Here is a 26,141-nt window from a genome sequence, read left to right on the forward strand (position 1 = left end):
ACAGCCATAAACATGAATGAAAATAATCTAGAGGTAGCTCTGACATAAAGATGTATGTATTGATGAAAATAGGGGTCCTTTAACTGCGCAGGGTTATTTCTCCTGTATCTGTTGAAAAAATCATCTTGACATCTTTACTGAGTTATTTCTCACTGAAATCCTCATTAAAAGGAAAGTCGCAGAAATTCCACGTTACTCCAGCTGAGGATACCACACAGTTAGCTCCAGCGAAGATCCTGGTATGAAACTACCCTTCATCACTGAACCTCCTAATTTAAATTTATGATTCTATATAACCTCAGAGCACACTCAGCAGTTTCAACATCAACTGCTCTAATTCTAAGCCTCACACAGGGAGCATGCCATGGAAACACAGGACCTCAACTTTAAGTTGGCTAAAATAAAGTTTATTTTACTGTTACAATATATAATCTCTTATCAACACAACTCACAAAGTGTTTACAAAATAATCTCATTTTTTGCTGCATTTTAAACACTACTTTTATACAAACTTCAAAGGTAAAATAGGAATTTGTAGCTACAAATGTTTTTGTTATTTTAGAAGCATTACAATAATTACTTCAAATAAGACTTTTTTTCTTATGGTGTCACCTTCTCAGATGATACAGAACATTTATTGTAAAGACCTGAGGAAGGATTCATGAAAGTCTTCTTTAGGCAAAGGATGCCAGTCCTCTTAGGCTGGCAACAAGCAAGTGCATCAGCTAACCTGGGTGCTCCAAAATGCCTTACAAAGGAATCTCCCCCCTCTCCCAGATTTGACTATAGGGAGGGGGTCTGGTGCATAATGGCAGCTTTCATGAATCCCCACACTGATGACCTAGTATGCAGCAAGACTGTTAAGACACAAAACACCGGTCCTTAATGCTGTGCAAGAAACCATGGAAACAGAAAAAATAATAATAATTATTACAGTTGCCACAAAATCTAGTATGTTAAATATGTTAAAATTAAAGTTCCTTAATGTCCTCTGTGACCCTGGCAGTAACAAGCTAGTATTATATTACTCAACCCTGGTCTCCACTACAACACACTAAAACACATTAAAAAGAGTGTAAAAAACTACCATCTCCATGGCAGCTAGAAAGCTATGTGCTAAAGGATTTATGCTCCTGCTACTCAAGTCAGCTGATGGATCTTACATGACAGCAGAATGAGGCTGACAGTGATTATTTTACATACAGCAAGCAGGTAGAAAGAGGTGCTACCTTTTTAATTTTCATGCATAGTTTAACCAGCTCACAGCCGGCTCATCTCCATTAAGACTAGAGATGCATGATCCACCATTTGGTATAAGCCAAACTACCTATATTTCCAGTGCAAACGAAATTGTTTTTCTTCAGAAAAACAATTAAATTTAATGCTACTTCTCAAAACCCAATGCTTACAATACAACATTTTCTACCTATTTTGGTCTGTATTTCTAGAAGTTCCCTTCCTCTTCCCAAATCATATCTGAAGACAGATGATCACAGTACACTTTATTTTTTAGGCAAATGTCTCCTCCCCTAAATAACTTACACTGCCCACTGAAGATCATCCCTGAGAGCGCTGTTCTAGCTAGACACTTAGAAAACAAGCAATACCTAATAGTTTAGAGGAAAAAAAAGGCTGTTCACCCCATGAGATCTTGTGGTTTTAGGAAGTAAAAAAATGCAGCTACTCTGAGCATTTTAATTCCCTGAGCAGAGTGAAATTTGAAGACAGTTATTTGTAACACAAAGCATAGCAACATCTATAGCTGTACTTACAGAAGCTGTTTTTTGACAATGGTAAAGTCAGACGTTACATTATGAGCATACAGTAGTTCGTGGTAGTTCCTTGCTTCCTATCACAGGAAATACGATGGCCTTCTTTGGTGAGAAACAGCAGTGAAGACGCTTGATGACTTCGGATTCTTTAGCCTTCTAATATTCTACCGATCTTTAAGTTACAGTCATTGGAGATACCACCAGGCCATAGTGCAGAACAAGTAAACCATCCTAGAGAGAAGAGAAAGAAACTATCATCACACCAATTCACCTTCTTCATGAAGCATTTCTGTCAGCGCCTGGTATGACAGACACATGGTAGAACCTCAGCTTCCATCTCCCTCACGATTTTATACTGTGCCCCTCCATACAGTGAACGTAAGTTTTGAAATATCAAAACAATTATATTCCCCTCTACTCTTTGAGCTGGAGAATGGTGTAAAAAAAAGTAGTAAAATCTGTCCCTTTGCTTTTATTTTAAAGTTATATTGAGATTATCTGATCATCATACAATAGGTTGTCATTTGCAACTCATGTTACTTTCCAACATGATACTGTGGTGCAGAAAGATGCTGCCAAAAGCTGGAAGAGCCCAGACTGCTACTACACATTAAGTCATGATGTTTCTCCTCTTTTGAGACTGCTCCACATATTGCACCACAATAAAAAAACCTTTCACCTGTGAAACTGGACACTTCCTGACTCATTAGTCTTACTTATGTCACTTAATTCCCACACAGCTGGCGAAAGGTCTAGCACTCACAGTCTGCTTCCACCACTGATCCACTGGGAATCTGACTTGTTTAAATGAACTCTTATATGGACAGGCTTTAAAAAAAGTTTTCTTTTGAAGAGAGAAACACATTGATCACAATGTTAGAACTTTCTGCCATAGATGTCTTTATAGTATGTAAGATAATGCATGTTCCAGAGAAGATATACACTGGGGGGGGGCGTATACCAGGGGGGCACATACCAGCCCATTAAAAGAAATTAAATCTTAAAAAGTTAACTATAAAAACAATAGTAAAATTCTTACCATTTTACAGGTTCTGTATTATAATACAGTAACAGTAGAAAGTACCATATTGGTCTAAACACGGTGTTTTGGAAGAATACATATCTATTTTTAAACAATAACTTGTTATGAATGTAAAAATGTTTCTGACTGGATGGTGTAGCCTCAACTACTCACAAAAAAAAGAAATCTCTGAGCCATTTAGCACTGAAGGAAATCTAAAATCGAGAAACTGATCTCAAAAAGGCTGTGCTTTCTATGCCTCCATGACATGCTCTTTTTTTCTTCCCTTAGGAATTCTTTTCAGACAGTGCCTATCAACACCTCTACGTTCTGCCTGGAAAATGACCTTTCCTTTGAAAAATATCCTTGTTTTGCCTCCAGGGCCACAAAGTTCTTTCAGCAGAAAACCACTCTAATTGTTGTTGTGTATAATTATTTTACTCTCTCTTCTAGCATTAGTTGCTTTAGCTTTGTCTGACAGCTAAGCTGGAAACAAAGCTACTGCTCTAGGGAGTGAGTGTGTGGAAAAAAGTGCAGTATGTTATTTTCAAGGAAAAAAAGAAAGTGGAAGAGCTATTGAAGTTCTCAAATGTGATGGTGAAAGAAAAGAGATTCACAGCAAAGAACAGATCTGTAGCAGCAATGCCTTCATCAATTTAGCCAACATGCTCATTTAGTAAAACCTGAAACTCTGCTTCTGGTTACTCATATTTTCATTTACTTAAAGAGGAGATTAATATTCTAAGTCAGGAAAAGAGGGCACCAAAAAAGAAGCCAATTAAAACCCCCCAAATTTAAAAATATAAGGTCCTAAGAATGACCATGTCAGCATAGACCCAACGGTTACCTGGCTCTTGGGGAAAATCTTGATAAAAATACATGAAAAAGGCAAGAATGCTACCTCCCTATAAAAATTTCCATTTTCAAAAGCCTTTCTCAGGAAGTTCCTGAGCACTAAGTCAATGCTGCTTTGTATCGAAGTGTCTTCTGATGACTTGACTTCTATGAACTTGGTCTGTTGCTTCTGAACCTACAAACTTCTGGCACCCAGGAGTCAAACCTAAAGGCAATCAAATTCAAATCACTGGACATGGTGATGTCAGTCATAAGACCAAGACTGAAGATCTGAAAAAGGGGTTAAAATGGAGGCACTGAGAAAACTGGATCAAAGTACTATTTTAAAAGAACCATTAATACCAACCAGAAGGCTGATGCTGGAAAGGGCAGCACATTAGAACTCATATAAAAGAGACTATAGTCAAGCTACAACAAATATACTTGTTCCCTAACTCTACAGCTACAAATGATACAAATGGCTTCAGAGCAACAGCAAATGTGCTCTGTGAGTCTCATGCAGCTTCACTTTCATTTAAAAGATGCTTAAGATGACAAATGAGGGCCTAGTGTAGGATAGGTGCCAACCAACCTTAAGGTCAATGGGCAGGCATGACAAAACCCTGTTTTATTCCTGTGTTGTTATATTAGTGCCAGCTCACTAACACTCCATCTTCTCATCCTGTTAATAACCAGAAATCTGATGCTAATTCCTAAACAGATATAAGAGACAGGAACTTTAACTCCATGCGTAGCATAAGGTGGGATGAATGCGTTGCAACATGAAGAAGTGTTCCCACTTCTTGTCAGGTAGAACAGGCACTGTGAAGTTACTTATGGACCTTTTAACACACTACTTCACAAAGGTATACGCAGTTATACCTTCACAAAGGTATACTTTATTCCTTGTGCTTGTGAGCTACTTCTACTGAAAAAATAACACACATTCAAGCTTCCTTTTTTGGAGAACTGTAACCAAAACCCGATTTTTCTCTACAGCAGAGTTTCTTAAAGGAAAAAAATATTAATACAAGAAAATGCTACAATGTATTCTTTGATGAATGAGGTTTCAAATGTCCTATTTGGCAGTAGGACATTTAAAGAAATTATCTATCTACACAGGAAATACCCCTGTTAAACCAAAGACCAAACCAACTGTAATGCCTCTGTACAAACAGAAGTTGAGAGTTAAGCCAGTACTGGCACTGCTTACTCTGTAATTATTCACTTGTTAGGCACTATACATTTCTATATATGTTCAGCTGCTTTCTCTTGATATTGTTCTTAAAAGAAAATCCAAACAGGGAATTGCTTATTAGTATTTCACTGCTTATTACAAATCTCAAATCAGGCCAAATCAGACATCCCTCCTCCTCCCCCCAAAAGCAAAACTCTCCAGTGTTTTTTGCCACACATTTGTGAACCTGACCTAAGAAAATTGTACTGTTACACACAACCATAAACTTTAGAGTGGAACTGACAGACCAGAACATTACAGCATATACACCTTCTGATGTTATAAAGCAGTAGCAACCAGAAGTGCCCTGTTTTCCAAATTCAGTATCCCCACAGCAAAGAGTAAACCACAGCAGATGTGTGCCAGAGGGTCACAGTAATTAACTTAGATCACAGCTCTTACTGCTTAGCTCAGGAGAACAAAAAAATACGGCAGCACTGGGCTATAAAAGGTGAGAACTACAGATACCATTATAATCTGCAAGACCTCTGTGCCCAGGGCCAAGGACATAAAGGAAGCTACCACTCTTTCTAGCTTCTCCCATGTGTGAACTTACTACATCCATCAGTGACACACTGCTCTGAGAAGGTCAGTTTCAAACAAGTGAAAACAACTAGCAGCTTGGATCACACTGCATTCATGCAGCAGAGGGGAGCGGTAGAAATTATATTCCCATGTAGTTAACAACAATCTTCCTTCCTCAGCTACTTGATCAAACTTTTAATTACAGGCAGATCTCAATGTTTGGTTATAAAATTAAGCCTTTTAAAAAAATTCTATCAGTGTCTTTCATCTCTTTTTGCTGTAAATTTCAGTTGTTTTACACTGTTTTAGAAATTATATATGAAAAAGCCACTTTGCTTAAATTACGTGCAGCAATTTTTTTGTTTTAGCTCTAAACAGAGCTAGAAATCCTACTTTCAGCTAATTAGAAAGACAACCTACCACCCAATCTCAGAAGTGTTAAAATACCTTCAGATCTACAGGATTAAACATGATTTATTGCTGACCTTTTTTTAGTCTTATATTTACTTCTTGGAAACTACCATGTTAATTGTTTCCATTCAAGCACTAAAATTTCTTCCCTATTTACTCCAATTAAAACAAGTTGAATAGGTTATGATGGGGCGAATGTCAGGAATATTTATTTTTAACATCAGATCACACTTGATCTTCCCACACTTGTTGGAAAGGCACACAGTAATTCAGAACAGCTAAAATCCTGCCAGCTTGTTCCTACAGAAGACTTACATTTAACTGAGGCTCTAAGGCATCACTACACAATGTTACTCAGTAGGAAAAAAAAACAAACCAAACCCAAGCCCACTCAAAATCTTCATAAGACAATCTTGAGCATTTAAGAACCATTCAGGAGGAATAAAAGCCCCTAAAAAATAAAAAAATTATGGTCCTGAAAAATAAATCTCACCCAATATGTTTTGCTGCATTGCATTGGAAGAAACTTACAATGTAAATGCTGCCAAAGAATGCATGTTAAAATTAATGCCTTTGGCAAAGAGAAACTTATCTGCATTTTTTATATCACTTTTCTCAGCAAAATAATAACTGCTGTCATCAGTGAACTTGCAAGTAAAAAACGTGACTGAAGAGCAGTTATTTTCCTCCTCTAGCAGTGTCCGTACTTACCTAAATAAACCCCCCCAGTGTTCACCCCTTTAAATGACTTTGTATTGCGTAAGTAGCTACTGAAGCTATTTTCTTAGCATGAAGCATCTATAATGACCCTCAGAAACTGTAAATGACAATGGCAGTTTTGAAGAGTGTTTCAGTATCCTAGTGAGAGCTGCTAGGGGCAGCCAAGCTCCAACACTGTTTTGGAAAGGCTGGAAGGTTATGATGGCACAAGATGCCCTTGGAGCTCAATGTGAAAATCCATCAAGCGCTCTTGTGTAGTTGTAGTTGCACTGGGCAAGGACAATCATGCCCCTCACTGAATTTCAGGTCTTGGTGAAAAAGATAATCCTTACCATTTGTAGATTTGACCTATCTTTTTTTCTCCTGGATAATTGTCTAAAAACATATTTCCAAGGTTTTTTAATCCTGGAAATGCATCCTCTTGATTTCTGATAAATAATACAATGTAAGACTATAAATTATGCAACTTTTAAAATTATTTCAGTATCAGGAAGCAATTGTGCTTTATTTCTAACATTCCCACTGCAACTATTTGGCATCCTAAGAAGTTCTATAACAAAATGAAGAAAAATTAAGGGTGAAACTGAGCTTTCAAATTTCCTTGCTAAAGTGACTATGAAAGCACGACTCCATGAAAAGCAAAAATCTCTGCCCAGTGGAGCAGGCTTAGAAGAATCCATCACTAGCATACTGATTTTGTAATAATGAGATTTGAAACATCACTGGAGAATGTATCTCAGGACAACTGTTCTCCTTGTGGAGCTGCTGACTGGTACTTAGCCACTAAACATCAGTCAGGCAAACCTAATTCTGACAAGAAATGAAAGACACTAAACTTGAACTAGACAGATCATGTCAGAAATCAAACTGATGAAGTTTTCTTTAAAGTGCTTCCCTAAGAGCATTTCTCATACAGGAAAAACTTTCGTGCTAAGACGAAGTCTAAAAGCATGTACATTTGACTATACCCCTGGACTGAGAAATAAATCACACCCTGCTATTTACTGAAGCTTTCAGTAGAGGATACTTCCATTGCTGTGTGTTGATTGCTGTATTTACTTACTATGAGCTCATGCTAGAAGCAAGTTTGTTACCAGTGCTGGCTTCCTCCTGGTTTCTATCCCCTACTCCCTAAAGTAGGTTAGGTTACACTTTATTCATTTCTGCATGCTATTATATGAACAGCTAAACCATCAAGTATGGCATTTATTCCCTTTGACTGCAGACACAGAGGTACACAAAAGCCTCAAAGATTTTTAATGGATGCCAGCACTAGCATTAGCCACACCTGTCCACCCTGACTGAGGGACTCCTCCTTGTTACTCAGATCAGATACAGGTAAAGCAGTGTCCAAGATACCTCAAAATCAACTTTCCACTTGATCCAGAAATCCTCTTGTGGGGGCCTGAAAGGGCTCAGCAGGAAACTTAGATGCCAAAGATTGTGCATATGTGTGCACATACAAGTGCGGAGAACTGGATTTGTTATTTTAGCCCTTTTGCCATCTCCTCAGATTACTTTCCAAATAAAATACCCATCTAAATCCTATTTATTCCTACTGTATTGGATTAAACAGTAACTTTTCAGATACTCAAGTTTAAATAAACCATCTTACCATTCCTCACAATTTTACATCTGTGTCTTACTATGCACTGGACAGACCACTTCACTGCTTTTGCTGCACTTCTAAAATGGTATGACCCTTCCCATTATAGAGATACTTGAAAAGATTCCCAAGGAAGTAAGAAAATGTTTGCTTATTTGCAGAGCCAGAAGCACTTCAGACAGTAAACTATCAACAAGAAATTGCTGTCTATACACTCAGGATTGGTATATTTGGTTTGTGTTTTTATAAGCAAGTTTATGTCCCTGACCTAATAACAAGGCTGGCCTTATTTTGGATGCTTCAGGTCCTTCCATTTCTTGGAGAGATGCAACCTCCAGGGAGGAAGACAAGGAATGTTAATTGAAAGAAAGGCTGGTATGATTTATCACTAATAACAACCTATTTCAGAATAGGAAGAAAAACCCACCACAAAGCCCTCATGTCCATGTCATCATCAAAGGATAAAGAACACTCTTAGCACATGATGTACTTCTCAACTCCACTTGCAATATAAAAAACATTTTGTGTAAGCTGGAAAAATTTTTCATAGTAACTTCTTCAGACAAGCTGCTGCTACCTGAGAGCTTAAGGAAGGAAGTCTTTTACTTTAAAACAGAAAACCTGGAGCAAAGCCCAAGCCGCCATATGTACCTGTACTGCACTCTCTCCTATAGCTTGACGAATTTCCCTCAGAGTCTGGTAGTGTTCTAGGAGGTGATCACCGCATATTATGTCCACCTGTGAAAGAACATAAACACCATCAAGTTCAACCTACCTTTGAACAAGCGAAATGGTATCTAAGTCCTTTAAAATGGACACAAGAGTTCAATTCTAGCATGTTAGACAATAAAGCCATCTTCACCTTTGTTGGCCAACTGTATTCAGCACACACAGCGCTGCTGCACTGCCATCATGTTTCCCACCCCATGCCCCTAACCTGGAGTTCACTTCTGGAACAGTTTTATTGTTTCACTCCCAGTTTTGTGCCTCCACTGAGAAAAGTTCTCTAGTAACAGCTTTGACAAATTTAATGTGCATTTAGAGCATGTATTAAAACAATCCCACAAACATCCAGAGTCATTCATTAGCTGCAAAAGAGGGCAAGTTGTCTGTGCCACTTACAATAAGCCATTGCTACCCTCATTCCTACCTTGAGTGAGAAAACGTGAATAAGCCTGCTTAATATGACTGTTTGAAGAAGTGTTTTAATAGAAAAGCTCACTGTATGCCACTGTCAGCAACCACATCCCACAGTCCTCTTGCATAACACAAATCCAGTCTCTAACGTTCTAAATCAGAGCAGCTAACACAGCACTGTTTCCCTCTCAACTGCAGCTTGGTTACATTTTGCTTATGAGCAATTTTTAGGTACGGAAATGAGAGCTGTCATGTGTGACTTACAATGACAAAACCTCAAAGTTAAAGTTAAGAGCATTGACAATGAGCTGTCCCGCAGCTTTCTGCAAGGAAAACATCTAAGCTCTGCCACTGCAGTAGTGGGGGAGCATACTGCAATGTCATTATGTATTCTCTTCCACAGACACTTCACTACAGGATACACTCTGTGCTTAAGCTGTTCAATTCACCTAGATTTATGCTCTTTCACGTGCTGACCCACTCTCTCTCTCTCTCTGTCTTCATGAAAAGATTTGGGAAGATTTATGTCTCATGCTGGCAGACTGCATTGTTCTGAGAATCGAAACACAGGAATTCTACTCCTTGGGGACTCAGAAAGGGCTAATTTACCTCACCATCTGTATAGTATGTTCATGTTAGGTTGAATCTTAATGCACAGAAGATATGAACTGCTCAGCATTACTTTTGATTTTAGCTTCTAGGACAAAATCAGCAAGTAAAAACTAATCTGGATGTAACATTAAATACCGATTATCTATAGACACATATATACACACACGTGTATGCATTTAGCAGCAACATTTGATGCATTTAACACAGAATCTGTAAGAAATATATTTCTTTTTGAAAGCTGACTACAGTTATTTCTGCTGTATCCCCATGTATTCTACCCTCTAGTTATTACTGCAGGAAGGACATATGTGCTTTGCTTTTTGGTGATATACAAGTTTAATCACTTTTGCTTTATAGGCTTACTTTTATAATTTAAAAAAAAAACCATTAAGGCACTGAAAACTCAATCTTGCTCTCACTGAAGATACACACATAGATATTTCATATATTCTACAGAAACAGAAAACCCAATCTATTTTCCCAATATAGGATGCCAATGACACAGTGACAACTGCTGACGTTTCAAAACAGAATCAGAATGCTTGTTTGAAAATATCCCACTCTGACCCTGATGCTCCAGTTTCAAATGCTCATCATTAAAGATTCACTGTCTTCTAATACATTGCCAAGTTTTTCACATTTAATATGTTAGAGTGCTCTGAATACTAAACGTCCAATCAACTCATTCCAGTACCAAAGCCTGAACTTCTGCCTGCTAATTTGATGCTAGGAATCATTCTATAAAGACAAGAGAACAGAACATAAATTGAAAAAAACCCCAGCTCAGCACAAAAATCAGCTGGAGGAGGAATCTTTGTGCCATACAAGAATTAACATGTTCCATTGCAAAAGAAGCACCAGCAACTCAAGTACTATGGATTTACTCTAATTTCAACTGACAAGTGAGATGGAAGCCAGCTAGTACTGATAGGCAGGAAGGCAGCAGTAAGTATCATTTGACCTTTCACTGCAAGGAAACATGAAGGTGTAGCTGATGTACAGTCAGTCTCTTAACAGCTCTGTTAAAATTCTTATTAAAGCAGCCTTTCTATTATGCCACTTATGTTCTTTAGGTGGCACGTCTGTTATTCGAGCCATTTCTCTAAAAGCCATGATAACAGTCAGTTATATATTAATACTAAGTAGGATGAGATAAAATTGGAAAATATTCATGCAAGGGACATCCCACATAAAATTAATACCAAGGAACAATTTGGCCCAGAAAGCAGTAGACTCCAGTCGGTAGTTTCTACACCAACCCACACTATCCAGGGAAGGTTAAGGAGAAACCAAGTTGACATGAGTATTTGGGCTAGTTATACAAAAAGCTGACAAATCTTTCCATTTCTCTAGCTGCTATTTAGTTTTCAAAGGTACCAGATACTTCTATTCCAGTGTCTAAGACTAGCATAAAGAACTGCATCAGCAACTACGCTATGTGAGCACAGACTTTCTTCTGGTCTTTCCCCAGGCTGTGGTTTACACACATCTGATTACGGAACATTTCCATTCCATAGGCTACATTAATGAATTCAAACCAGCCAAGCTGCAAGTCTTTCAGCAGTCTTTCACAGAGTGAATGGCAAGAAATACTGCTGCAGGATGACCTCAAAGGAAATAACACTTTGCAGAAAATTTCTCATTTTCTCCCCACTCTTCTGCAGAATGCAAACTATACAGACGTGCAGGAGATGCTGATGCCAACTACCTAAAGGATTCCAAGCAACATACCTGTGTTTAACCCAAATTAAATGTTACCTACTTAGTTGTTACTAAAAATTCCAGTTGCTCAAAAATTATTTTCACGCATTCCCCATCAAATTCCAGCAATAATATTCAAGACAGACCTTGTCATTAGAAATATAAACACATACAGAAAATTTATGCCCAAAGCACAGAGATCAAACAAAGCACCAGAAAGAGTAATCTACAGTCTGTCAGCTCAAGAGGTAGATAAAAATAAACAAAGCCTTAACCTTTCAGAAACTATGAAATTTGAATGCTAATCCATTTGCAAACTCAAATACGGAAGTCTAGAAATAATTTGAGGCCTCAGACTAGGAGAAAACATAGGCAGTGACTTCAACTGCTTTTTAGATTTTTATTTATACTGTCACATGAGTCAGATTGCTTATTTCACATTTTCATTAACCTCAATCCAACCCACTTCTGCAGGTTAATGAAAAAATGCAAATATTATCTAATATTCTACACAAATTAAGTCAAAGAGGTCCAAGCACAGCCAGTAGCTCAAAAGAATGAGTAACATACTTTCTACCACTTGGTTGCTGAATATGCTTCAACAGGGAACAAACAAAATGTTCTCAAATAATACATTCACAGACTGTCAAACTAAGCTGATGCTCAGTAGGAACTGATCCCAGTCACAAAATAACCACACCTAGCCTCCTTACCAGAAGTTTCAATAACGAAGCCAAAAATGCAACTGAAATACTAAGGAGAGAATGGAGGAAAGACTCTGTGCCCTCCTTACAGTCAAATCTTTCCAAGCACCATGTAAGGCACAATTAAACACTGCAGCAGGAAGTTTTCTGGAGATCAGTGCAGTGCACTTTAGCACAATAATGCCAGAAACATGCATTTCTGAAAGAAATTTCCTAGCTTCCCAAGGGAATCTAGTTCTTGGACTCTAGTCCCAAGCTAAGCACACCAAACTCCTGACATTTTATATAAAAATTGATTATTTTAGGTAACAAAGAAGTGGAGAGAGATGGAAATCAGAATTCAAGTAATATTAAAAACAAAAACTCTCTTAGTATCTATTTCTTCTTTAACGTATTTTGGGGAACCCTACAGGAAATGAACCACTACAGTCCTCACTCTTCCAAATTTCTAAAACCAACCAAGCACCCTTTACATTTATATACTTTGCACATATGGTTTCCAACCTATTTCCCTAAATTCTTCTGCTGTGCTAATTTATATTCACGTTCTTCCTAGATTTGTTTTACAGTTTCCATTTTATTAGTCATCCAAGGAAGCTGAAGAAAAACCATGTCTCATTAGGCTTATTAAATCTTTGGTGACATATCTGACATATCTTCCACCTTTTGTGTGTTTACCAACATACAAACAAGTTCAATTCTGCATACTACAACGAGAAGGTGACAGCTTAGTACACACATTTCTTTAATCTTAAATCCCTGTATGACAGTGAAATTATCAATCAGGACAAGAAAAATGCTTCCTGCTTTGTTTCCCTAATTCTCTAATCTTTTAAAAATAAGCCTGAATATCTTCAAGAAATCAGTCATCATTTGTGGCGTGAAAATCAACTTCAGGTTTCCAGTGACCCAAAAAATACTTGCTGATAAATAATAGGAGTGGATCACTTAAGAGGGGGGGAAACCAACAGCCAACAAATCTGACTGTAGAAGAAAGAAGATTTAACATTTTCTCCAGACAGGCAGGGCTTGCACAGAAGAGACCAAGAGATTAGAACTAGCCCATGACTGTGCCTTACTCCAGGATAGCAAACTGAATACTAGCAGTGACAAAAGTAACTGGGTGAAAAGAAGTCTTGGTATCATCTACTTTTGAGACACAGTAATATTTACCCGTTTGGAGTAGATCACATCCTGCTGGTGGCATCCAAGCAGAAAGTATCAAATGGGCAAGTTACCTGTCTTAGATGACCTCAAGATTGCAAAATCTGAAAGATATCCAACATGGAGGCCTAGCTTGACTTTGAAAGATGGGTAACTGCACTTTTCATTACAGATGGCTCAGTGTTCCTTAAAACTGAGATTCTGTTGTACTACAAAAGAAAACCCAAACAAAACAATTTCTTCCCCTCACATAAATGACTCAATGCAAGCATTTTTTCTAGCCTCATTTTTACACTATTTTTATTTGTTCACAGTATCAAGTTACCACCACCTGAAAGCTACAGAGACTCTCACAGAGAGGAAACCAGCAATTGAAAATATATTACTTCCTCAGATTGATGAATAATTTATATCTAATTTGCTTTGTTGCCACTGAAAAGGTAAGTGGCATGAATAAATCCTCATTACTAAGGCACACAGTCATGCTGCATTGTCTCAGACAGCTACTGCTGTATGAAAACACAGCCGTAACTCTATAGCCAGCATTTACCTTTCACCATTTGCCTATACACAAGTATCAGTTTGATTTACCAGTAACTGACAGCTTTGAGAATCATTTACACATCATGGAACTCCTGCATCTGCTCAACTGAATGGTTGCTGAACTACACTGAAGAATTGAAAACTGGTTCTGACACATAATTTCTATCAAAATGGTTGATAAATATGAAGTTAAATTCTTTTGTACCATGTTTTGTTCCTTTGAATTCTTATTTGAATGCATGTACCTGCATCTGCATTCATACCTTACATTTACATCCGTCTTTCACTGCATCCACCCACAGCATCATTCTTTCTTAGCCATTGTTTGCTTCTTCAACATTCAGTTAAATTTTACTGTTATTCAGCTCCTACCTGTTTCTGGCTTTCATATCCTCCCACGTTCAACACCCTTCTGTCTATATACTCAGCTTTATCTTTGAAACAGCAGTATCTTCTGGCTTTGCATTTAACCTGCTGAAATCTTACATGGCACTTTAGAAACTCTAGGCAAATAATGAAGTATTATAATGAAAATTTAACCCTGTTGCAAGTGAGTTGAGTTGTTCCTTGTGGATCACAATATTTCACACATTTCATTTTTTTAAATCCTTATCATATTAAAAGAGCCTAACATTACTTTTTAGACTCTCATGAACAATGGAAATGTTCTGTCTGAATGCAGGCATTTACACTGATCACAGTGAACTTGTAAATGCCACTGTAAGTCACACACCTGACAAGTAGGGTCCAGATCCATTTTTCTTCTGAGGAATTTCTCCACATGTCCAATTGTTGCCTCTCCGGAAACACGCACAAACTTCTTTTCCAAAGGCTGCAAAGAATAAATGTAAGATTTTAGGGTAACATACATTTTCAGCCATCATCCCTTGAAAACCCCAAACCCAAGTGAAAGCCCAATAACAGAGGGAGACAGCTTAAATTTTTGGACCTTTCTCTGACCTGCTTCCAGATTACCTCATATGGAAAGAACTAAATATGTATCAAGACTCCAGGGTCAAACTTCCTGCTGTTTAAAACAACATTTAAAAATAACTACCTACTGACTTCAGTATGTTTCACTATTGAAGTACCAGAGAATGACACTTGCTATTAATTCTGCATAGAAATTAGTATTACACAGCATTTTAAAAATTTCTCCCCCCACAAGCATTTACTCATCAGAAGCACATGAACTATTTCCTGAAGTTTCCTTATTTTCCCCAAATCAGGCTTGTGTGCCAAACGCAATTCAGACAATTAAACCAAGTTATCTAACAACGCAAAGAGCTCATGTCCTTTAGCATTCTAGAAGTATCATGGCTTGAACTGGAATTAACGTAATCCATTAAATTCTACAATCAATTAAAGTATGCTACTATGCAGAACACAAGGGCAAGACTAGTCTGAAATCTTTTTGTATCATTTCTAAATACTTTCATAGCAAAAGCTGCACTGACAAGACATCGTTATGCCAGCCTCAAAAACGTTAATGCATCTCTCTTCTATGGATAAAAATTTAAGCAGCTGACTGGTAACACTGGCAGCTAAGCAAAGAGGCACAGAGGCAGCAGATGACTGCATCTGGTGTGATAAATGGATTACATCTTGTGTCAACCAATTGGATTTTTATGTTGACTTCTGAACAGCTGTGATTTACTATCATGGTTCATCATATTCCTTCAGTTTGAAAAAAGGGTCAGAGGGTCATGGACTACCCTTGAACTCAATCATGAATTTAAATATGTATCTATGATAACTGTGGTATTGGAACAATAGATTGATTTATTCATGTACAAGAGCTAGAAATGAGTCAGACCTGATCTAGGGAACCAATCTGCTTCAAGCTCGATGATGCTGAATTTATACTTCCTGCATATATAAATCACAGTTTATTGCCACAGACTTCATAATCTCTTTTCTCCTCACTATCCCTGCTTAAAAAAACCCCAACCAAGCAAAAATATTTGTGCTAACTCTACCATTTACATATCTCTTAGATTCTATTTTTCTGTGCCTTTCCACTTTTGAATCCTACAATTCCAATACAAGAAAAGGTTAAACACAATATATACCAAGTAATTTTAAATTACATCTCCTTCTTGCCCTTGAATAGTCTTGTTTTCTAAATGTTTAGTCAAAATAGTGGCATGACACACCCTGAGCATCTATAACTACAGCAGATGAAATCATGAAGGCAGTAAACAATGTGTAGTTCGTCTATGAATTTGTATCGAAACAGCTTAGCAAGAAGAGCTATACTGGAAGAGCCATATTCTTTAGCAAGGATTAGGAATGCTATTTCTTGTTTGGCAGAACAGTCACTGTTCAGCAAAAAAGCTTTGTTAGTGAAAGGATGAAGAATAAGTTTTCTGCTGGCTAAGGCAGAGTGCAGTCCAAAATCTGTATATTTTTTGTTATATGCTTAAGTGCATAGCGGTGTATTATACCTCTGGCTTCCTCTGAATAACCTGTGCAAGCTTTCCGCTACAACTAGAGAGTCTTCCTCAGAAACCAGTATTTTAGACAGTGTGTACACCTTTTTTTCAGGATTCCAAGAAAAGCCACAGTAGCACACCTTTTGGAGAGATGTGCAGTAATAACAAGATAGAATCACCTAGGTGAAATTTCATTGTCACTTTAATTCTCCTACCAAAACTTCAATTATGTAGCCTCAGAAGCATTCTTTTCCTATTCTGTGATGCTATAAAATAATACGTTTGAAGGTACACTGTTATCCAAAGTTGATTATTACTATGATGATGAAAGTTCAGGTTGTACTTGGTGCAAAAACCCCCAAACTAAATTAAATACATTCAGGTTATATATATTTCTGAAGTAAACCATAAGAGAAAAATTCAAATTGCATCTGTACCTTAAAGTTCCCTGTGCCTTCATTAGCTCTAAAAAACAAGAGAAAACAGTCAATATTGCAAAGGTCCACAGTTAACACCCTCAAGCTCTTAATTGTAATAGTGACTTACTAATTTAGCAGTGTGGCATATCAATCTTACTTCTTAAACCAGCTTCCTCTCATTAAACTCTAATACATGAAATGATATGAAATTTATGTATGTATCTTTTTCTTCTACCATTTATTCAGTACTCTACCTTTCTTTTTAGTTTATCTATTTATGACTTTTAGGTTTGTCCACTGAAAAAGGAAAAAAAACCAAACACACAGCCTAAAGCCATTTTGAACACAATATAACATTTATTTTCATCTCAGTAGGTTGTAATATGAATGCTGCTTAAACATCCATACTTCATCACCCTTGATATTTGGAACTTTAACAGACAGTACCTAAGAAGTTGCTGCCAGAACATACCCAACCATCAAAAAAGATTCCTGGGCCAGCTGTTGGCTTTCTAGACTATTTATATCACAGGATTAACACTAATGCTATCTAGGAAACTCAGAAAAACAGAAGCTGTTTCTCTGGAAGGTGAAATACACACAAAGGTATCAAATGACCAAATTCCCAGCTGGCTTTTAACAGAGGCTGATTTGTACAGCCTGAGAATGTGATTTACTACTGATCATCTATACTCCACACCTCCCATCTGGTAGTGCAGCGTGTACACATCTCCATTAATGAAACCCAATTCATGACATTTCACTCTTCTTGGACTGCATTAGCAAGAATATACATATGAGAGAGGAAAAAAGATGCAGGACTTCATTGTGTTGGAAAGGGCAAAAATCAAACATCACTATAAATCTCCTATACGTCTACTAACCATTTGCTATAGCAAACAAATGTATTTGCAATGTTTGTGCAGATCACACATTAGCATGGCACTTCAAGTTACCGTAATCAAGTATCTCCATCTCTCAATATGTATCAGAGTTAAGTAAAACTATCATCAAATTCTGCCACTGAAATGAAAATTAAAGTTATGAAGAAACAAACACAGAAAAGCTTTTCCACTATAGCAGTGGAAATTCTTTCATACAATTCCACAGCCCCAGGTGATGAGATCATATACTCTAGTCACCATATAGTCTCATAATTTTAAAGTAACAATATCTGCTGGCTGACCAAACCCATTCCAAGTTTTCTTTATTTAAAATGATTTCTTAATGTCTCATCACCAAAATAAACCACTGATTTTGACCACTGAAAAGGAGAACATTAACCTTTAAACATATAAAGTATAAAAGATGATAAAAGGTTAAAAAAGCCACTAAACCAAAATGCAAAGTAGTTGCTGTTAAAGCATCTTTTTTTTTTTTGTTGGATACATTCTGTGCTTCCCTCCATCCAAGTAACAAAACCACAGTGCACAGTTTCACCTAGTATAGATGGTTTTTGCACAATATTACCTGCTTTATTGCCAACATTGGAACGGAAGCTTGAAATGAAACTACCAGAAAAACAAAGACAAGAACACAGATTCAAAAATCCTCTTGTTGATTTGACAGACAGGCAGATCCATGTTTACTATTTTTGAGGTCTAAATCGTTTTTGAACATTAAAAACAAAACAAAAACCAAACAAAAAAACCCAGACAAACCACAAAAAAAAAACCCAAAACAAATACCTGCTGAGAATCACAGGAGGGGGAAGTAACGAGGAGCATTTACAGTGGAGATCTAAACTGAAGTACTTTCACTACAGTGAGTTCAAACTGTATCTAATCCTGCAGCCAAGACAACCTAAGTGATCTAGCCTGAAAGGGACAACCCTGGAAGTAATATCTGATTTTTGTTTTTTTAAAGTCATTTTACAGTGACATGATCATTGAGAAATAGGGCTGCTGGTGCAAAGCATGCTTCCTCTGCCACCTGCTGGGCCAGCACAGCAGTAGCTGGTACCCACCTTGGGTCTCAGCATGGGCATCCTTCAAACTCTATCTAGATGGCAACTCCACAAGATACAATCACAGCCAAGGCAATAAAATAATAGCATGTAAGTCCCTAACCCAACATAAATGTAGGGCAGATGGCATTTGATTTACTCTTTTCTACTGAGATTTTAGACACAGCATTTTACCTTACGTCTGTATATACCGATTTCATCACATTTTACACAATGAGTAAAATGCCTGAGCCCCAGGTCACTGGGACCCTGTACTAATTATATTATGTGTTCATTACCACATTTATTAAAGGGAAAAAAGCCTTTATAAGTACAAATAAAAGCTGTATTTAAGTTTCAAGCGTACAGTACACAATGGTCACACACTGAACAGCTTTGTAATGTCTCTGCTTTCCTCTCCAAGAGCCTCTCTCAACACATGGCTTTTGGCTTTACTTATGATGATCCCACTCTTAATGCAAAAGCATTCATTTCCTCAGTCTCATTTCTTCAGCACATGAATGTATTTCCATACCATCCTACTCAGCAGAATGGCAGTATAATACCTTGTTTAAAAAGAGAAACCTGAGACAGTGTTGAATGGCAACCAAGAACTGCAATTGCCAAATCTGGGACATCCAAGATTGGATTTGTCTGTGGAACACTTGATACTATGGTTTTAGTCATAACTCCTACTGCTTTCAGCTATGCTTGTGAGGATTCAGCACTTCTTCAACTGAGACATAAAGAAAATGAACACTGAAATTAAGTCAGATATGTGGATTCACAAGGATATTCTGTAGAACAGTCAGGCATTGTTCCCTAGAGGTTAAAGTCTAATACTTTCTCTTCCTGCAGTCCCACTCCTCATCTATTTAAAGACATAGAGAAGCCACGTGACAGACAACACAAAAATGAAGCAAACAGAATGAAAAACCACACACCCCACATGCCAGACCAAAATTTACCATGGAGGAAATTTGTTCTGCACTCTGAATGAGACACAGGGGAGACACTGAACATATATAAAGACTAAGACATGATGTCTACAAAGAATGAAGTTGAATTGAGATGGCATGCTTTGCAGCTATAATTTCCAGATTTCTGAGGGCTTAATTTTACATCATTTATATAATAGTTTCCTATGATTACATACTGCAGCCTCTGAACAGTGCTGATAAAGTCAGGCCAAAAAGCAGGCACAATCTGAGTAAAGGGGTAAGAGCTGCACAAGAGGCAAGCCACTCCTCTCTGCAATTGAGCTTCTACACTGTGTGATGCTAGTAGAGTAGTTAAAGCTTTCAATCCTTTCTCAAATTACCCTCTCTCATGTAACATAACCTCTAACATATAAATCTGCATATGGATAAAGCAATACAATTTCTCCTTCTTGTGCTCCTGAAAACAACTCAAGTGTTTGGACTAAATTTCCCCTGACATCCTACGGTTAAAGGTGACTCATCATACAAAAGCTTCAGCAAAATTCATTAGTCTGAGAAACTGTCAGGCAAACTTAACAGTAGACCATGGTATTACCCCCACCTATAACGTATAAGGGAACACTACTTTTGCTGCCCAGACTGCAGTTGCAGTCTCAGAGTTTATGAGCAAACCTCAGCATTACCACTAATAGTATTGACCCCTACAGGAATTAAGGCAATAAAGAGTTTTATCAGTTTACTGACTGGCTTAAAATTAAACAAACACATATAAATTTTAAAACTATACTTTTTAGGAAACTATTTTCATAGGAAGACACACCTTACAAATTTAAGTATGTTCAACGTCTAGCTACGCATACTTGGCTGTCACTACGACAAGTTAAAAACAGCTTCCTATTGCTACTTGAGATAGAAAAGAAACACACAGTCAGTGAAAATGAAGAGCTAGTTAATGGTCCAACACACACCAGCAGCACCCTCACTTCAGGTGCTTGCTCTTACATTTGACCACAACTCACCCAATGAACTCAAGCAGTATGGAGATGTCAAGCTCTGGTGGGATCCGGAACACAGAGCCCAGGACTTTTCGAGGTCTTCCTCTGCTCACTGGAACTGGCTGTGGGACAGCTAAAATATTCAAAAAGCCAAAATGCAAACACAGTTTGAAATAAAAGCAGCTTAAGAGGGGGCCTACAAGGATGCTGGAAAGGGACTCTTCACTAGAGACTGTAGTGATAGAAAAAGGGGTAATGGGTTAAAACTTAAACAGGGGAAGTTTAGATTGGATATAAGGAAGAAGTTATTTACTGTAAGGGTGGTGAGGCACTGGAATGGGTTGCCCAAGGAATTTGTGAATGCTCCATCCCTGGCGGTGTTCAAGGCCAGGTTGGACAGAGCCTTGGGTGACATGGTTTAGTGTGAAGTGTCCCTGCCCATGGCAGGGGGGTTGGAACTGGATGATCTTAAGGTCCTTTCCAACCCTAACTATTCTGCGATTCTATGCTCACATGCGCCAAGCAAAACAGATGAGCTCATAAGGAAAAAGAGCCCATGTAATTAATCTTTTTTTTTTTATTACTAAATCAGCATTTTATACATTTCATGCTGTGTATCTGAACCAGCATTTTATTAGCTTTCAGGATGGCACTTCTCGAAAGAGCTAGTTATTTGACAGTAAGACAAAAAATAATTAGAATAATCCCTCATCTGTCCACAGACTTTGAAGTTTTTATTTTTACTCCTTTATAACGTCTCTAGTTTATTAAGGGCCATAAAATAAAATTAACACACATTTGATCTGTATTTCCTGGTTATAGGCAAAATATAATGGTTAAAAAAAAAATAATCCCACAATCCAACCACAGTCTGGGTTCAAGTACTGCCAGTTCCACCTGTTTTGTAATCTGAGAACTGTGACTAGGCAATCAGACTACCAAGAATCCCCTATTTCCAATATTACATATCTTCTTTAGTTGTGAGCTAATATTTCAAGGAAAGCCCAAGAATAAATGGCATATTAAATATTTCCCTAACGGTGTCCTCTAAAGTGATTACAGCTCACCTGGTTTGGGCACTTCTAATCCTCTTTCTTTATAGAAGTCATGCATTTGTTTTTTCTCCCCTGAAGAAAAAAATAAACCCAACACAATATAAAACAAATTAAAATGATATTTCAGATGCTGAGAATATCCAAACAGTTTCCAATGGTCAGAGCAGTAAAAACTTTCCAAGTTCCTACAGACCTTTATGATCACTAGTATTCCATATGAGGCTGGGACACTTAAGATACCCAGACTAAGAGTCTGTTAGTAAAAACTGAGAAGAAATCAGAGAAAGTGGTGATAAATTATGCTGAAATAGCTGCAAAAACTAGTATCCTTCTGGCTGTTGTGACTATTTTTATATCACCTTTAGTCCATATATATCCACTAGATCTGTATATTTCACTCAGTCCACCCAAGTGAACTGTGCGGATACATTTGCTCCCAAAGTTCAAGGTAAATGATATGAGATCATGAGCACATCTAAAAATCAGAAAAATAATGTGACAGTGAGAAACAAGTAAAAGCATTTGAGGGAATCAGTCTTAGCAACCTTTCTTCAACTGAGCCAAGTGAACTTCTTACATGGAATGGTATTTTCTCTACTTACACAAAAATATGACACAACAATTACATATTATTTGGATGTTTATCTGGATACGGTGTTTGATATGAAACCTGCGTTTCATAGGATATGTACCACTGTCCATAATAGCATGTAGTAACCAGAAAGATGCCAGTTGTCACAGCTAATTGATGAAGATTTATAACCAAGCATTACAAAGCTATTTTAAAGAGTCTAGAGTAGACAGGACTTTGAATTAAACTGTTTTCTGTTCAGTCTTTTAAATCTCTAGATGGTAATAAAAAAAGAAAGGGACTTACTTTCCTCCAAATTGACAACTAATTTATAAACTATGTCTTGCAGTTGTCGGTCCAGCCTGTTAAAGAGAAAAAAAGAAAGTGGTGAAATACAGAATGGCTTTCACTAAATGGTTACAGAGATGTCAAACACACTGTTGAAATGTGACACCCAAAGAGAAGGGTGACAGAGCAAGAACTCCGTATCTGTCTATATTCATGTCCTGACAGCAGAGCTCCAACAGAAGCCATGTAAAGTTAAAAGCATCACCCTTCCAAGAATTTATGTACCACTTGAGAAACTAAAACCTCGATTTTCAGAGTTAAGTATACTATGCCAATAAAACTCTGTTTAAAAGTAAATGAAAGCACATAGTTAAGATCCCGTATCACCTATAGCACAGAGCAAATGTATAAGAATACCTGGGGAAGGGGAACAAATCCTAAGAAGGGATACAAACTAGATAAAACAAATTAAGCATTTTATCCTCACTGTTGTGATTAAACTTAAATAAAGAAAAAAAACAATCTGTTTCTTATAACTCTTCATTCATTTGAAATAGGAAAGCACTACAAGTCTGTAAAACAGAACATTTAAAAGCAAGCATCCCAACTTGAAAAACACAAACCAGCCCAAAACCATAAAAATGGCATGAACTTATTACCTGATATTATAAAGGGGTTGTGTCTGATGTACAACAATGTTGCATTTTGGACACCTGTTGCTATAGTAGAAGTGTCTCACTATGCAGCTTTTACAAACTGTAAAGAAAAGAAACCCCATAGAAGTTACACATCATTACACAATACCAGCTGTTTAAGCAAGAGGAGCAAGTACACCCAGACCTCTCAAAGTCTGACTCAGAGACATACTTAAACAATTTGTTCAACTCACGTAAACAGAAGCTCTCTGATGTTTTCATTGTATATGTACTTTAAAACTTTGGAAGGAAAGCTCCCTATCAGCCTGAACACATCAGGCCTTTCTGTAAAATTTACCAGGAAACGTCTGAGAGACCACCACCAAGTTGCACTTGCAACATTATGCTGTCTTTACTTACAGCTGTGCATTTTCCAGAAGTACAAACTGTGCTGAATGTTAACATGATTTTTATCAAACTAGTGAGCAGTGCCCCATGAAAGGGAAGGTTAGGAGGGATGGGAAGGCATGTTCTTCCTGTTAGCAGCTGGAAGGACTAGGAAGCTGTAATTCCTGCATTCAGGTAGGAACATGGGAATGGCTGAAAGTGGCAACTTCACAGAAAGTTTTATTAGCTACGACAAAAAAAAACAACCAACAGTTGTGTTAGCAATCAAAAAACTGTTAACACAAGGATTGAGGGGAAAAAATGACAAGAGTACTGGAATCTGTTTTTTATTGTCCAAGTATTTCTACTCATCAGATCATAGACTAATGGCTCCATGGAGGCATATAACCTTTCTGTGTCTGAACTGGTACTTCCACACAGTTGTTTGCTGAGTTTTGTGAATTTACACACTCATATCAACAACAGTTTCGGAAACTCTTGTACACTGTGAGCAGAGCCACTCAACCTTTTCTCAATTATATACTCAAATTCCTAGAGCCTACTCAAAAACAAATAGTTAAGAAAAAAAGAAGTAGCTCTATTTTTGTTTTATTTGGGCTTTATCTTTCCCTACATCTTCTTCCCTTAACCTGGGAAACTAAACTGACTTCATGATTGATTGATTTCATGATTTTCTGATGCTTAAAACATCCACAAATGTATTTTCCTTAAGGAACTGAACAAACAACACGTCACTGCAAAGAGAATTATCTTTGTGAAGCCATAACATCTCAACAGCTGATTGTTGTTTGAATTTGTAGCTAAACTCTCAGAATGAAAATACTGATACTTACAGGTGTGCAGGCATTCTGTAATGGTTGTAGCATCAATAAAGTAACCTTTGCAGATGGAACACAGGATGTAAGGGGTCAACTCTGCGAGGTTTATCATACGCTACAAACAAAGACAGTTTGTAAGAGTTTCAATACACACGCTAAGCCATGACATTTCCACGGCCTTAAATCAGGCAAAAAATCCTGATCCTCCTAAGACATCAATCAATCCTCATACACAGATCAAGTCCAACCTTTACCCAGGGTCTGCCAAGTCCACCACTAAACCATGTCACTAAGAGCCCCGTCTACTTTTTCTGAAGTTTTTAAAAGTGTTTTTTAACACTTCCAGGGACAGCGATTCCACCACTGCTCTGGGCAGTCTGTTCCAATGCCTGACCACCGTTTTGGTGAAGAAATTTAGCCTAATATCCAACCTAAACCTCCCTTGGCATAGCTTGAAGCCATAATCTCTTGTCCTATCACATGCTTCTTGGGAGAAGAGACCGACCCCCACCTCACTGTAATCTCCTTTCAGGTAGTTGTAGAGCAATAAGGTCCACCCTGAGTCTTCTCCGGACTAAACACCCCCAGTTCCTTCAGCCACTCCGCATAAGACTTGTGCTCGGATCCTTTACCAGCCTCACCGCCCTTCTTTGAACATTCCCTCTACCACCCCGCCAAACTATGCCAAGAGTTTGCAAAGGCTTTATTTACATAAGACAGATAAAATTAACTCAGATAATAATAAAAAGCCTATCACCACATTGATTACATTGCCTAGGTCCAGATTCGCACCTACAACTTTCTAAAACATCTAAGCTGACATCCACTGCTTAGAGGGCCTGGTTGGCAACCGCGGGCTGCTGCAGACGCGGGGCCTCCCTGAAGACACAGCGCTTCACACCCAGCAGCATTCCCACCGCAGGGAGGGCTGCCCCCCCGACTGCCTCGTGTCCTCCTCACGCTCACACTGCCGCCCTCACCTCAGGGCCGTGCCCTGCCCCGCTCCGCTCGTAGCCGCCCCGGCCCCCCCCAGGCCCCGGCCGCGCCGCTATTGTGGCACATTGTAGCACACAAACCCTCCTCCCCCCACCCCGAGCCGCACGCTCCCACCGGCGGAGCGGGGCGGGGCACTCCGGGAGCGGGGCCTGGCGCGCGATACAGCCGTTGCGCGGGTGGCGGCCGGTGCGTCGCCGCGTCCCCGTCCCGTTTTTACCTCACGGTCGTAGTCCGAGTCGAGGTCCCCGTCATCAGTCCCGAACCGAGTCCCGGGGTCCCCCTCGAGCTCTTCTTCCTCTATCTCCTCTTCCTCGTCGTCTTCGTCGTCGTCCTCATCGCCGCTGGACTCCGAGCGGCTCCGCTCGAACTCGAAGGGGACGGGGCGCGCCCCCGAACAGCTGGGAGCCCCTTCCATCTCCTGATCCTCATCGGGCGGGCCCGCGCCTGCTCCATCCCCGCCCGACAGCCCCGAGACCACGGAGCCGACGTCCACCTCCATGTCCACGGCTCGGGGTGGGGGGTGAGGGGCGGGGACCGGGGCAGACGCGGGACCGTCTGCTGACCGCCGGCGGGGGACAGCAGAGCGCAGCTCTCACCACAAGCCTCCTGCGGCGCGTGTGCGGCCCGGGGCACGCCGGGAACTATAGT

General features: G+C 38.7%; 1 protein-coding gene and 1 long non-coding RNA gene across 3 annotated transcripts; both read right to left on the reverse strand.

Annotated features, from left to right (window-relative positions):
• Window positions 1–385: 385 nt before the first annotated feature.
• On the reverse strand, window positions 386–26,109 carry PCGF6 (polycomb group ring finger 6). 2 transcript variants are annotated; one of them, XM_061372591.1, is made up of 10 exons: window positions 25,711–26,109; window positions 24,513–24,612; window positions 23,296–23,392; window positions 22,655–22,710; window positions 21,790–21,849; window positions 20,747–20,855; window positions 16,860–16,887; window positions 14,721–14,819; window positions 8,778–8,864; window positions 386–2,003 (listed from the first exon to the last, which is right to left on the reverse strand). In XM_061372591.1, exons 1-10 carry the CDS (start codon window positions 25,990–25,992, stop codon window positions 1,947–1,949), a joined length of 975 nt encoding a protein of 324 aa, XP_061228575.1. In that variant the 5' UTR covers window positions 25,993–26,109; the 3' UTR covers window positions 386–1,946. The 2 variants fall into 2 exon arrangements, 1 of the variants encoding a protein (XP_061228575.1); XR_009728333.1 differs by lacking the exon at window positions 16,860–16,887 and having other exon boundaries at window positions 1,943–2,003.
• Window positions 18,691–20,740, reverse strand: LOC133222677 (uncharacterized). Its single transcript, XR_009728334.1, has 2 exons — window positions 19,459–20,740; window positions 18,691–19,201 (listed from the first exon to the last, which is right to left on the reverse strand). It is a non-coding gene; the product is annotated as an uncharacterized LOC133222677 (long non-coding RNA).
• Window positions 26,110–26,141: the final 32 nt, after the last annotated feature.

Source organism: Neopsephotus bourkii, unplaced genomic scaffold (genome assembly GCF_033783945.1).
Source record: "Neopsephotus bourkii isolate Nb327-2 ecotype Australia unplaced genomic scaffold, CSIRO-AGI_Nbou_v1 NB_1615, whole genome shotgun sequence".
NCBI lineage: Eukaryota > Metazoa > Chordata > Aves > Psittaciformes > Psittacidae > Neopsephotus > Neopsephotus bourkii.

What these genes read in the sequence shown, in the direction of transcription:
- PCGF6 (XM_061372591.1), bottom strand. Translation starts at nt 25,992, where the DNA reads ATGGAGGTGGACGTCGGCTCCGTGGTCTCGGGGCTGTCGGGCGGGGAT. An exon ending in ACTCGGACTACGACCGTGAG is followed by an intron (nt 24,613 to 25,710) that starts GTAAAAACGGGA and finishes CTTTGTTTGTAG; the next exon opens with CGTATGATAAACCTCGCAGA. An exon ending in ATCTGGACCCTACTTGTCAG is followed by an intron (nt 8,865 to 14,720) that starts GTGTGTGACTTA and finishes GTTCTTTCACAG; the next exon opens with GTGGACATAATATGCGGTGA.